Consider the following 14,348-nt stretch of genomic DNA (forward strand, 5'->3'; position numbering starts at 1 on the left):
AACTTTGTAAGGACCGGGTTCTGAAGGAAAAACTAATATGCCCTCTACAAGCCAAGTTTCATAGCCCTTTCCCACCTGGAAATACCTGTGAATTACCTGGTGTTCACAGTGTTTAGGGGAGATGGTTATGGAAGGTAGATATAGGGACTGGGAGTGGAAAGTGGTCCACCATAACCAGCCACCTGGACTCTCTCATTGTGGTCTCTGCCTCCTAAATTCCCAAGGGTACAGAGGGAACCCAGGGCATTTTAACTGACCAGAGCCATAAGATGGGTAGGGCATCTGGCATTGATATTATCACTGACCTTTAGCCAAAAGGGAGACTGAAACTCAGATGAGGTGAAATAGTTTAAAGAATAGTACTGAACTTCAACCTAGGTTTCTACTCAGACCTAGCCTGGGAAGATAATGAAGCACAGTGGTTAGAACATAGGCTTTGGAGTTGGTTAGACTTAGACCTGGGTTTGAAATCTGCTCTGCTGTCTCCTACTGGTGTGACCTTGACCACTTGGCTTAACTTTGTTTCCCATCTGTTAAAACGGGGATGATAATACCGTCTACCTTCTAGCCTGGGCTGTGGGAAGTGTTCAATAAATGCTGGCTATCATTCATCAATAATGGGCCCATTCATTAATTGCCACCCCCATACTCACTTCTGTTGACCTCTTGTTCTGCCGAATTAATTCCCTGCGAGTTGACCTATGCTGAGCATTGTCCTAGAACAGACTGTGTGTGTTTTGCAGAAGAGGATATCAAACTGAACAGTACTCTGTTCCTCTGGCCAGACCAGATTGAAGATATCTTTGAAAACAGCCGAAACCTTCTCCTTAGCAAGAGGGATCAGGCAGAGACGGACCTCATTAAAAGGTACAGGGAAAGTCTGGGGTTGTGTTAGACATGATACCCAGCTTCATAACATGCCACATGCTCCTGGTTCTGTCTAGAGCCACCCCACCCAGCAGTGCGTGGGTGAAGTCGCAAGACAATTGGTGGAGAAGGAATTTCCTTTTGTTTCCCATTGAAGTATGTTCTCTTTAAGCCTGCTTCACTGTAGTGACGCCGGCCAATGCCTTCTCTCCCTGCCTTGAACAATTGCAATTTAGTGGTGCAGAGAGAAAAACACAAAAATAGTAACATGTAATAATAGCCTCACAATAATAATAGCAGAATTGTCAGCCTTACATTGGAGACTACAGATATGTGAGATATCAAGATAGGATAATAAAGGCATGGTTGGAGGCTGAGAAATTGCCTGTTTTGCAGCTGGTCTCGTTCAGTGCTAATGTGCCTGTAATCATTTATTCATTGAGTATTTATCATGGATTTTTACTGTGTGCTGTGCTCTATTCTAGACACATAAGTGTGTTTGACTGCTAAATAAATATTTTAATGCAGTGACAAAGAAAATATCGCACACTGAAAACATCAGACAATATCAAGTGAAGTGGGCCAAGCACCACATATATGGTAAAGACACACCTGTGTGCATGTGCGTGTGCGCACACACAAACACACACATCCCAGCTTGTAACACTTTGTTTAGGAACTGCAGATTCATACCAGTTACCATCCCCATCACACATGAAACTCCCACTATCCAACTTTAGGTTCCATAATCCCTGCAAATACTCAGGAGAAAGGAATAGGGTAGATAAAAGCAGGGATTTCTACACAGAACGGGAGTTTGGGCTGAAGGATAAACCCACTTAGTTGCTACCTTCAAAATATGACTTAGGTCTGTTGTCCAGAAGAAGAAGAAGAACAACAACAAAAGATGTGTGTGTGTGAGTATTTGTTTCTTCCTACAGCCTTCTTCCTCTACCTAAATGACTACTGTCCCCAGAACCCAGAATTTAGCCCAATGAGTAGAACTGATTTCTTTTAACTAATAGATTTTTATTTTTAGAACAGTTTTAGGTTCACAAAAAAATCGAGCACAAAGTATAGGATCCCCCTATACCCCCTCACCCCTTACACACAGCCTCCCCCATGGAACTGAGTTCTGATGCCTCACCAAGAAGCAGAACCATTTTGTAAGTTAGATGAACAGGAGCAAATTTCTTCATCTTTTTGAGCCTCAGTGTCCTCATCTGGAAAATGGGATAGTAGAACCAATCTCAGATCATCTCATTTTATGAGAGGTGTCATTGTATTGAAGGATGAAATGAAATGGTCTGAAGTGGCGCCTAGGTGGTGTCCAGCGCGTGACAGGCATTCAAGAGTGGTCAGCTTCTTTTGCACTTAAACGATGACTTCTTTGGGGAGAAAATGCTTCTTAACTTCCAAACCACTACCTTGTGAGTGTACTTCTAGAACATTACCGTAAGGCCATTTACAGTAACTGTTGAAGTTAAGAGGAGTGAGGGGTGTCTCCTGAAGAAATGGGAACAAGTGTCATTTATGATGAGAGGAGAGTGCCAAGCTGCTTCTTCCTGGAGGGCGACTCTAGCTTGACGCCATCAACTGGTCCCTGAGCTCTCAACCACAGAACTCAGCAGAGGAGCAGCTCTAGGGGCTACCTGCAGCCCTGGGCTCAGCCCTCTCTTTGGTGAAGTCTTAAACTTGCTGTCCATCATTTTTGCTTAGATCCTGAGAAAAACCTTTGAGGAGGGCTTAACAATATTCATTTATTCATTCATCTTCTGTGGAAACAATCCCATTCCCTCTCTAAGAGACTTGACCGTATTTTTCCAGCCCACGAGAATTTTTTGGCTTCAGTGCTTACTTTTCCCCACTTGCTGTCCCCACTCCCTCTCCCAATTTCTTTTCCACCTTTCCTCTGTCCGCTCCATGCCTGGTTGGCTGATACCTGCAGTCTGTAGCCTCTGGCTCCCGTGTCTGTTGGATCCAGACAGGGCCAGGCCAGTGGAGAGCACTCAGGAGGTTAGAGAGTGACTGCTGGGCTTCTTCCCCTCTCCCTCCCTGCTTGTTCCTGGGGCTCTGGCCAGTAGCTGCCTCCTTCCTGGATGACAATTCTTGCTCCTCCGTGGTTCCAGTTCTCATTGTCCCCTCATCCCTAGGGATCATAATGGCTTCCCTCTGAGGCTAGTCTCTGGGTGTTTCACTCTCCCCTCTTTGTTCCTTTAACCCTACCCACATCTCACCTCTGTAAGTAGTCCCTTAATTAAAGTCTCTTTCTTTGAACATCAGAGTGAATTCTATTTCCCGCCAGAATTCTGACCAATCCACCATTTAAAAATTCTTGCATTATTCTCCCATAGACTCCAGGTGGTCCCATGAATAGAACTCAATTTACTTAACTGAATTTCCTGAGTATCTACTATTTACTAATGACATACATTTATATATGTATATATTATGGACATGAAAGCACTTTAGAAACTGTAATGTGCTAAGCAATTATAAAAAATTTAAAACAGTACAAACTGTCAGTTATAAAATATATATATATATATATAATATATATAAAATATGTTACAGGGATGTAATGCACAGCACAAGGAATAGAGTCAATATTTTATAATAACTTTGTATGGTGTGTAGTCCATAAAAATATCAAATCACTGTGTTATACACCTGAGACCAATATATCAATAATATTGTTAGTCAACTATACATCAATAAAATTTAAAAAAAGAAATTTAAAACAATAATAATCATAATATTTTACAATAATCACTGAGTTTGTTTACTGTTTCCCTCTGGGAAGAATTCAAGAGTGCTTTTATCAGAGATTTATCTTTGTGTGTGTGTCTGTGTTTGGAGCCTCAAGAAGAATCTTAACGATGTGAAAAGGCACCCAGCAGCACCTAATTGTGTAGATAACAGGAGAATCTGCTTTCCCCTCATTTTGTTCCACTCAGTGGTAGGTTCCACAGGCCTGGAAGTGACCTGGAATATACATGACGGACATCTCAGGAATGTGAGCTGCTCTTTGCCATAAGAGTGCATCTTCTGGGAAGAAAGAAAGGTGCCTTAGGGGGAGTACCCAGATTGTGTTCTGGGATCCAGATAGAGCACAGTGCCTTGCAAATAGCAGGTGCTTACTCTTTTGATGAATGAATGAATGAGTGAATGAATGAGACTTTTTTCCAGTAAGGATATTCTCTAAAATTAATACCTACCAGAGTCTAAAATCAGAGATTATTACAAAACAAAACAAAACAAAAATCTGAGAAGAAGCAGGCTGTCTCTCATAGCACTTATGTTCTCTATCTTTGAATCCTTAAGACTTTGGTGAAAAACAATCAGGGGAAGGAGAGGGTGGCAGTGGCCACCTTGCCCAGTTTCCTCTTGGGCTCCTGTCTCCATTCCTCTTCTCTGAGGATACGGAGAACAAAAGGGGCATGGGAGATGGAAGATAAAACAGATAAATATGGAAGCTCTATGAAGGAAAAGAACAGGGTGACAGAGCACAGTGATTGCATTCAATGGGCAAGTCAGGGAAAGGCTTATGTAAATAAGACTTGAAGGATGAGAAGGATCCCATCAAGGGAAGATGTGGGGAGGGAGAGAGTAGAAGGGGGTCCTGTCCAGGCATCAAGCATAGCGTGAGCAGTGGCTCCACCATGGGAATACCTTTGCCTAAGAAGGAGAGTAGCTATAAAAGGAGGCTGAAGAGTTAGAGGAGCACGTCCTTGAAGTCGCGGTAATGAGTTTGGGTTCCTTATTAAGTATGGTAGAAAGTCATGATGGTTTTTAATCTGGGGACCAAAATGATCTAATTAATTTTTTCTTTTTATGGTTTGTTTACTTGAATCAGAATTGAAAAATGTCTACAGCATTGCAATTGGTTGACATGTCTCTTAGATTTCTTTTTATCTGTAGGTCCCCCCTCCATCTCCTTTGGTTTTTTCCTTGTAATTTATTTATTGAAGAAACCAAGTCTTTTGTCCCCAGATCTAGACTTTCCTGATTGTACCTCTGGGGTGTCATTTAATATGTTCCTCTGTCCTCTGTATTTCCTATAAAATTTTAATAACTGATTTAAATCCTGTTACTAATCTTTGTCCCTGATCTCCTGTGCTAATAGGTAGCAAAGAAAATTTAAGTTTGTCCGTGGGCAAGAGTACTGCATGCAAATATGAGGAAAAAGAAAACGGAGTCAGCCATATTAATATCAGATAGAGTCAAAGTCAAGACAAAAACATTAGTGATTCAAACACGGTTACTTAGGTGGGTGGAATAACGTTAAAGCAGTCATCAACCCTTTTATATCAAATAATCACTCAATTAAAAATAAATGAAGTGAAACTTGAATAAGGAGATAATGGAAGTAAATAATTAAGAAACTTAATTTGTTGGATATGTATCAAACCTTCTACTCTACAATGGAAAAAACTGTTCTTAAATGTCCTTAGGGGACTTCCCTGGTGGCACAGTGGTTAAGAATCTGCCTGCCAATGCAGGAACACGGGTTCCACCCCTGATCCGGGGATATCCCACGTGCTGTGGAACAGCTAAGCCCGTGTACCACAGCTACTGAGCCTGCGCTCTAGAGCCTGCAAGCTGCAACTACTGAGCCCGCATGCCTAGAACCCGTGCTTTGCAACAAGAGAAGCCACTGCAATGAGAAGCCTGCGCACTGCGATGAAGAGTAGCCCCTGCTCCGCCGCAGCTAGAGAAAGCCCGCATGCGGCAACGAAGACCCAACACAGCCAAAAATAAACAAATAAATAAATTTATTTTTTAAAATGTCCTTAGAACATTTACAAAAATTGACCATATTTTAGGAACCCCTCCCCAAGAAAAAATATTTAAAGAAGCAGAAACGATATTGGCCATACTCTGTTATAATAGTGTGTATTAGTTATCTATTTCTGCATGACAAATCATTCTGAAAAATAGCAACTTAAAACAACAAACATTCATTATCTCACAGTTTCTGTGGGTCAGAAATCTAGGTGCAGCTTAGAGTATACCTCTGGCTCAAGGTCTCTTACGAAGTTGCAGTCAGAATGTCAGCCAAGGCTGCAGTCTCATCTTAGGGCTCAACTGGGTGAGGATCTATATCCAGGCTCACTCACAGGATTGTTAGTAGGATTCAGCTCCTCATAAGCTGCTGGCCAGAAACTTCCCTCTATTCCTTGCTATATGGACCTCTCGTAGCATGGCAGCTGGCTTCCTTCAGAGAGAGAGAGAGAGAGAGAGGGAGAGAGACAGAGAGAGAGAAAGTCACAGTCTTTTTGTAACCTAATCTTGAGAGTAACATCCCATAACTTTTGCCATATTCTTTGTTAGAAGTGAGTTACTAGGTCTAGCCCAGCTCAAAAGGAGACAGTTACAGAAGGATATGAAGTACCAGGAGGTGTGGCTCTTTGGGGACCTTACCAGAGGCTGCTTACCACACAGTGTAATTAGAAATAAAACCCAAATCAAACCATTGAAAATTAACTCTCTTAAATTACTTTTAAGAAAAAAAGAACATCAAAACTGCCATAACAGGATTAAGTGTTCTTAAGATAATAGCCAAATTTATGGTATGTTACTATAGCTGTTCTGAATGGCAAATCCCCTTATTCATTCAATGAGTATTGATTGTTTTATGCCAGACACTCTTCTAAGTGCTGGAGATACAAAAAGGCATTAAGGAGATTAAAACTGCATTGATAGAGTTTAAATTCTAGTGAATGAGACTAAACATTTTTATAGTGATTATTATGTACCAGGCTTAATTCTGAGCATTTTGTATATGTTAGCTTATTAAATACTAAAGAAGGTACTTTATCCATCCCTGTTTTCTTTAGCTGAGGCATACAGAGGTTAAAGGACTTGACCAAGGTCATGTAGCTACTGTGTTGCAATGTAGGGAGTTGAACCTAACCTGTCCAGCTCTAGAACCTGTCCACTTAACACTGTGTTAATCTACCTCGTTAGGAAAAGGGAGAAGTAAATTTGAGAACTGCTTTGTTGATAATATGGATGAAGTAGATAAATCTCTGGAAAAGTCTTCCCTGATCACTCTGGCTAAAGTAGCCCTTCACTTGCATCCACTAGGCACTCTGCCCTGTTCTGTTTTCTTCAGAACATTTATCACTATCAGAAATATTTCATTTTTATCTATGTATGGATTTATCCATCCATCCATCTGTCCTTCCATTCATCCATTCATTCATCCATCCATATATGTTTACTGTCTGGGTTTCCCCAAACTAAAATACAAGCTCCATGAGGGTAGGGAGCTTCATAGTGTACTTCACAAATATATTGCTGATGCCTAGAGCAGTTCTTGATATTAGGCACTTAATAATAAATACCTAATGGATAAATGAATAATATGTATATACATAAATTTTATACATGTATATATTATATAGCATATGTATTATATATTTTTGATATATATTTACCTATATGAGAAACATCTGGAAATATTTAACCACCATAGGTTCAAAGCAGCTGTCTCTGGGAGGTGGGATTACAAATTATATATAATAACATATATTTATAAGTTTTACATATATTGTATCAGAAGATCAAATTCTCCCCAGGCTTGAATTGGGTGAGCAATGCTGATAAATGGAAAGTCCAAGTGTGATTGGGCTGTCTTTACTTCCAGATGCTCAGAATTTGAGGCAAAACTTGAGGGCTACAACAAGGAACTGGAAGGTTTTAGGAAACGTGAAGTGATGACTACAGAAGAAATGAAGAGCAATGTTGAAAAGCTTAATGAGCTTTCAAAGAATCTAGATCAAGCACTGGTGGAATTTGAGGTTTGGGGTCTTGGGATGGGAACTTATGACTGTACTGCTCTGTTGGTTCTGGCCCTTGGTTTTGTGTTTTCCTAACATCACCTGTCAGGTGGATAGTATTAGTTGATTGACCAGTTCTTTCATTGGTGCTTTCGACTACCTTGTTCCACACCCCTACATTATACCAGCTTTTTTGTTAGTCACTGAGTACACAAAGAAGAATTATAATGGAATAATTGCTCACGTTTATTGAGCATGTATTATGTGCACAATGTGCAAAGGACTTCATATGTGATATATCACTTAATAATATCCATAATAAACCTTTGTGGTAGGTACTGTATCTTCATTTATCCCTATTTAAAATGGGAGAACTAAGTCTTGGAGAAGCTAAGTAACTTGCCCTGAAGTTCACTAGTAAGTTATTTAATCATTAAAGTTCTTACCTTTGAGGCAATTCAGCACAAGAAGGCAACATTGTGTTAACAGTTTCATATGTACTTTAACTAAAGTACATATGAAAATTGGGAAAATGGGGATATGGATATGATACAGTTGGAGCCAAAGTGATGGAGCAAGTGGCAAATTATCATAAAGTTTCCCCCAGCTAGATCTCAGCTGCCATGGCCCTCAGAGGTAGCACAGGGACATTCTTGCTTGAGTTCATGCCTTATTTTCCTGTCTTACTCTCCAGATGAACACGCATCTTCCTCAACTTGGTTTTCAAAGCACTGGGGAACTTGCCATGGTGGCTTCTAGGGTCCAGGAGAACCACCCACCCAATAAACAGCATCCCCTTTTGCCCTGCAGTTGATCAATAAGGAGGAGGAGCTGTTGGAAAAGGAGAAGAGTACCTTCCCTCTTCTACAAAGCGTGATGACCAACAAAGTGCCTTACGAGCAGCTGTGGACGACAGCCTACGAGTTTAGCATCAAGTCGGAGGAATGGATGAACGGTATACCGCATTCTCACTCTGCTGGGTCAGGATGGCGATGGGGTAGCAGATTCAACCCAGCCAGTTCTGAAATAAGATTGGGACCTCAGATTCTGGCTGGACTTTTTATCATATTCTCATTGTCTGGATTAAGGCAACGATAGTTAAATTTTTCTGATGTGATAATGATGGAAAGTGGGGATCAAAGCCCCAGATCTATTGCCAGGGTAAAATAGAATAGGCAGCCACCCACAGCCATGGGTTGGGTAGTGACTCAGAGAGGCAGGTGGAGGGAGAATAAGATGGCAGTTCCCCTATTACGCTGACGCAAGAAAGGCCAGAGTGCCATAGATATCTGTAAACTACCTCTTTTACTATAGGTCCTGGACACTAGAGAGAGATTGAGGCGGTAGAGTCAACAGGACTTAATGATTGATCTGATATGGGGCAGGGAGCAGTGAGGGAGAGGAAAGCACCTAGGGTGAATTCCAGATTATTAGCTCACGCAGTCTGGTGGATAAGGCCATCACTGAATAAGAGAAATGACAGATTTGTTGGGAAAAAAACATCAGCTTCAATACACTGAGTTAGGTGTCTGCAAACATCCAAATGGGAAGATTAATTAGCAGTTCAGTATATCAGTCTGGATTGAAGTTATAGTGGGGGTGGGATTTATATAGGGGAATAACTGATATGTAAGAGTACAATTAAAAACCATCAATGACATCACCTGGGTAGAGTATTTAGGAGCAGAGGACAAAATCTGAGACCTCCAGGGTTGAGCCTTTAGCTTATTTCCAGTGCTTCAATATTTTTTAAAATTAATTAATTAATTAATTTTTGGCTGCATTGGGTCTTCGTTGTTCCGCATGGGCTTTTCTCTAGTTGCGGCGAGCAGGGGCTACTCTTTGTCACGGTGCATGGGCTTCTCATTGCGGTGGCTTCTCTTGTTGCGGAGCACAGGCTCTCGGTACGCGGGCTTCAGTATTTGTGGCACACAGGCTCAGTAGTTGTGGCTCGCAGGCTCTAGAGTGCAGGCTCAGCAGTTGTGGTGCTCAGGTTTAGTTGTTCCACAGCATGTGGAATCTCCCCGGATCAGGGCTCGAACCCATGTCCCTGGCATTTGCAGGTGGATTCTTAACCACTGCGCCACCAGAAAATTCCAGTGCTTTGATATTATAAGAACAACTGTGATGAACATCTTTGTTGCCAATTTTCAGTATACAATAATGATCATTTTCTTAGGATAAATTACCAAAAGTGAAACGGTTAGATCAAAGGGATGTAATAAAAATTATTAGGATTTTAGAAAATGCTTTTGTTATTGGTATTGCCTTCCAGAGAAGTTACATGTTTTAATTTATTATTCTTCTAGCAGTATTTGAGGGCCCATTCCTCATACCCTCAACAAACTTGGGAAGTAATAGCTTTAAGAACTTTTTTTGCTCATTTGATGTTTAAAGCGGTATTTTCTTTCTCACAACTTTTAAGTATGCTTTTTCATTATTAAAAAGCATTCTTGGGACTTCCCTGGCGGTCCAGTGGTTAAGAGTCTGAACTTCCACTGCAGGGAGCGGGGCACGGGTTCCATCCCTGGCTGGGAAACTAAGATCCTGCATGCCGTGCCGCCAAAAAAACCAAAAAAAAATTGGTCAGTTGAATTCCTTACTTTATAAAAGGCTATTCATTTGCCCTCCCACTTTTTCTCTATTACTAAACCACCTTATTTAAATAATTTTCCGTTTTGAATAATTTTTATTTATTTATTTTTTATTATTATTTTATTTTATTTATTTATATTTTTTTGCGGTACGCGGGCCTCTCACTGTTGTGGCCTCTCCCATTGCGGAGCACAGGCTCCGGACGCGCAGGCTCAGCGGCCATGGCTACGGGCCTAGCTGCTCCGCGGCATGTGGGATCTTCCCGGACCGGGGTACAAACCCGTGTCCCCTGCATCGGCAGGCGGACTCTCAACCACTGCGCCACCAGGGAAGCCCTTGAATAATATTTTTATTGATGCTTTTTAGTTTTTGAAGTACTCGATCATATCTATACATATAAGATATTTTACCTTATCACTTTCATACCCCTTTTAAAATTCACTTTTCTGTGTTGACTAGCACCTCCAAATTAAACAGTAGTAATAATGGCACCTTTGTCTTATTCGTGATTTTAATGGGAATTCTTCCAGAGTGTCACCTTTATTTATTTTGGATTTTGTTGATGTGGACCATTTTTAAAGTCTCTATTGAATTTGTTACAATATTGCTTCTGTTTTATGTTTTGGTTTTTTGGCCCCGAGGGATGTGGGATCTTACCTCCCCTACCAGGGATCAAATCCTCACCCCCTGCATTGGAAGGCAAAGTCTTAACCACTGGACCGCCAGGGAAGTCCCCAGGGTGTCACCTTTAAACGTGATGCTTTTTGTTGGTTCAGGCACAAAATAGTTCTGGTGTTAAGGAAGTATTTATAATTTAGCAAGTTTTTTTGTTGGAAAGAGACAATGTATTTTAAATTTTTTATATTTTATTTTTTAAATTCATATACAGTAAAAATGATATTTTTGACATACAGTTCTATGAATTTTAACATATATATTGATTCACCACAATCAGAAAATGGAACAGTTCCATGACTTCAATAAACTTCCTTGTAGTACCACTTCATAATCACACTCTCCCTACACCTGGCAACTATTGATCTCTTCACTGTTACTATAGTTTTGTCTTTTTGAGACTGTCATATAACTTCAATCTCTTTTTCAAGTTTTATTATGACTATTACAGTGCCTTTGTCTTTATATCTTTTACATAAAATTTGTGAATCAGCTTATTTATATATACAAGAAACCTGCTGGAATTTTGATTGGAAATGTGTTAAATCAATTTGGAAAGAACTGACATCTTTAATTGAATCATCCAATCCATGGACGTTGTATATCTAATTATTCTGCTCTTCTTTGACTTCTTTTTGTCAATGTTTTGTAGGTTTTAGCGTACAGATCCTATATGTGTTTTGTTAAATTTATATGTATTTCTTTTTATAGAGCTATATGTTTTTAAATTTCAGTTTCTAATTGGTCATTGCTAGTGTATACTAAAACAGTTAGGGTTGGGGGAGGGGGTTTGCCCATTTTTAAATTAAGTTTGTTTTCTTACTGTTGAGTTTTAAGAGTTCTTTATATATTTTGGACAGCAATCCTTTATCAGATATGTCTTTTGCAATTTTTTCTACTAGTCTTTGGCCTGTCTTTTCAGTCTTTTGACAGTGTCTTTCACAAAGCAGAAGTTTTTAATTTTAATAAAGTCTAGTTTGTCATTTCTTTCCTAGATTTAGCATTGTATCTAAAAATTTATCACCAAACCCAAGGTCATCTAGATTTTTCTGCTATGTTATCTTCTAGAAGTTTTATAGTTTTGCATTTTACATTTAAGTCCATGATCCATTTTGATTAATTTTTGATTAACTTTTGTCAAGGATGTACAGTCTCCATCTACATTCTTTTTTTTTTTTTTTTGGCTGCATTGGGTCCTCGTTGCTGCATGCGGGCTTTCTCTAGTTGTGGCGAGTGGGGGCTACTCTTCATTGCAGTGTGCGGGCTTCTCATTGCGGTGGCTTCTCTTGTTGTGGAGCACAGGCTCTAGGCATGTGGGCTTCAGTAGTTGTGGTGTGCAGGCTCAGTAGGTGCAGCATGCGGGCCCTAGAGCACAGGCTCAGTAGTTGTGGCACACAGGCTTTGTTGCTCCATGGCATGTGGGATCCTCCCGGACCAGGGATCGAACCCGTGTCCCCTGCATTGGCAGGCAGATTCTCAACCACTGCGACACCAGGGAAGTCCCTCTACATTCATTTTTTTGCATGTGGATATCCAGTTGTTCTAAAACTATTTGTTGGAAAGTTTCATTTCTCCATTGTATTGCCTTTCCTCCTTTGTGAAAGATCAGTCGACTATTGTGGATCTTATTTCTGGGCTCTCTCTTCTGTTCCATTGACCTATATGTCTATTCTTTTGTCAATACCACATTTGATTATTGTAGCTATGTGGTAAGTCTTGAAGCTGGATAATGTCAGTCCCCCAACTTTATTTTTCTCCTTTAATATTATATTGGCTATTCTGGGTCTTTTATGTCTCCATATAAACTTTAGAATCACTTTGTCAGTATCTAAAAAAAAACTTGTTGGGATTTTGGTTGGGATTGTGTTGAATCTATAGATCAAGTTGGAAAGAACTGACATCTTGACAATATTGAATCTTCTTATCCATGAACATTAAATTTTTCTCCATTTATTTTCTTCTTTGATTTCTTTCATTAGAGTTTTATAGTTTTCCTTATATAGACATTGTACATATTTTGTCAGATTTACACCTAAGTATTTCAATTTTGGGGGTGCTAATGTAAATGGATATGTTTTTAATTTCAAATCCACTGTTCATTAATAATATATAGGAAAGCAATTAACTTTTGTGTATTAACCATGTATACTGCAACCTTGCTATAACTGTGAATTAGTTTCAGGAGGTTTCTTTTTGCTGTTGGTTCTTTCATATTTTCTATGTAAGTGATTCTGTCACCTGCAAACAAAGTTTTATCCCTTCTTCCCCAGTCTGTATACATTTTATTTTCTATTCTTGTCATATTGCATTATCTAGGACTACCACAGAATGCTGTTGAAAAAGGAGTGGTGAGAGGGGACATTCTTGCTGTGTTCCTCATCTTAGCAGGAAAGATTCTAGTTTCTTATCATTAAGTATGATATTAGCTGTAGGTTTTTGTAGATGTTCTTTATCAAGTTGAGGGATTTCTCCTCTGATGTTCTTTATCAAGTTGAGGGATTTCTCCTCTATCCCTTATTTGCTGAGAGTTTTTATTATGAATGGGTATTGGATTTTTTCAGATGCTTTTTCTGAATCTATTGATATGATCATGTGATTTTTCTTCAATTGCCTGTTGACGTGATGAATTATATTAATTGATTTTCAAACATTGAAACAACTTTACATGCGAGGAATAAGTCCCAATTGACTGTGGTGTATAATTATATATATATATGTTAATATATAATATATATATAGGTGGATTCAATTTGCTAACATTTTGTTGAGGATTCTTGCATCTATGTTCATGGGAGATATTGGTCTTTAGTTTTCTTTTCTTGTAATGTCTTTGTCTGGTTTTGGTATTAGGATAGTGCTGGCCTCATAGAATGAGTTAGGAAGTATTTCTGCTTCTGTCTCCTGGAAGAGATTGTACAAAAATTGGTATTTTTCCTTTCTTAAATGTTTGGCAGAATTCACCATCATCTGGGACTGATGCTTTCTGTTTTGGAAAGTTATTAATTATTGATTCAATTTCTTAAATAAATATAGGCCAATTCAGATTGTTTCTCCTTGTGTGAATTTTGCAAATTGTATCTTTCAAGGAATTGGTCTGTTTAATCTAGGTTATCAACTTTGTGATCATAGAGTATTTCATGGTCTTCTTTTATTATCCTTTTAATGTCCATGAGATGTACAATGATGTCTCCTCTTTCATTTCTGATGTCAGTAATTTGTGTCTTTTCTTTTTTCTTTGTTAGCCTAGCTAGCTATTTATCAATTTTATTGATATTTGAAAAGAACCAGGTTTTCGTTTTATTATTTCTTTTCTTCTGCTTACTTTGGATTTATTATTTTTTTATTATTATTTTTTAAAAATAAATTTTTTTATTTATTTATTTTTGGCTGCGTTGGGTCTTTGTTGCTGTGTGCGGGCTTTCTGTA

The 14,348-nt window shown here is 39.2% G+C and overlaps 1 protein-coding gene across 1 annotated transcript in view; it reads left to right on the top strand.

Moving 5' to 3' along the window:
• The window catches only part of DNAH3 (dynein axonemal heavy chain 3), a 195,806-nt gene that overhangs the window by 52,746 nt on the left and 128,712 nt on the right, over positions 1–14,348 (top strand). Inside the window, exons 17-19 of the mRNA XM_027126693.1 lie at positions 744–867; positions 7,520–7,673; positions 8,463–8,607. Of these exons, the coding sequence (XP_026982494.1) occupies positions 744–867; positions 7,520–7,673; positions 8,463–8,607 (423 nt within the window). The remainder of the gene's footprint in view (positions 1–743; positions 868–7,519; positions 7,674–8,462; positions 8,608–14,348) is intronic.

The sequence above is a fragment of the Aethalodelphis obliquidens genome, unplaced genomic scaffold, assembly GCF_003676395.1.
Source record: "Aethalodelphis obliquidens isolate GAN/ISIS:26980383/991018 unplaced genomic scaffold, ASM367639v1 scaffold30, whole genome shotgun sequence".
Taxonomy (NCBI): Eukaryota; Metazoa; Chordata; class Mammalia; order Artiodactyla; family Delphinidae; genus Aethalodelphis; species Aethalodelphis obliquidens.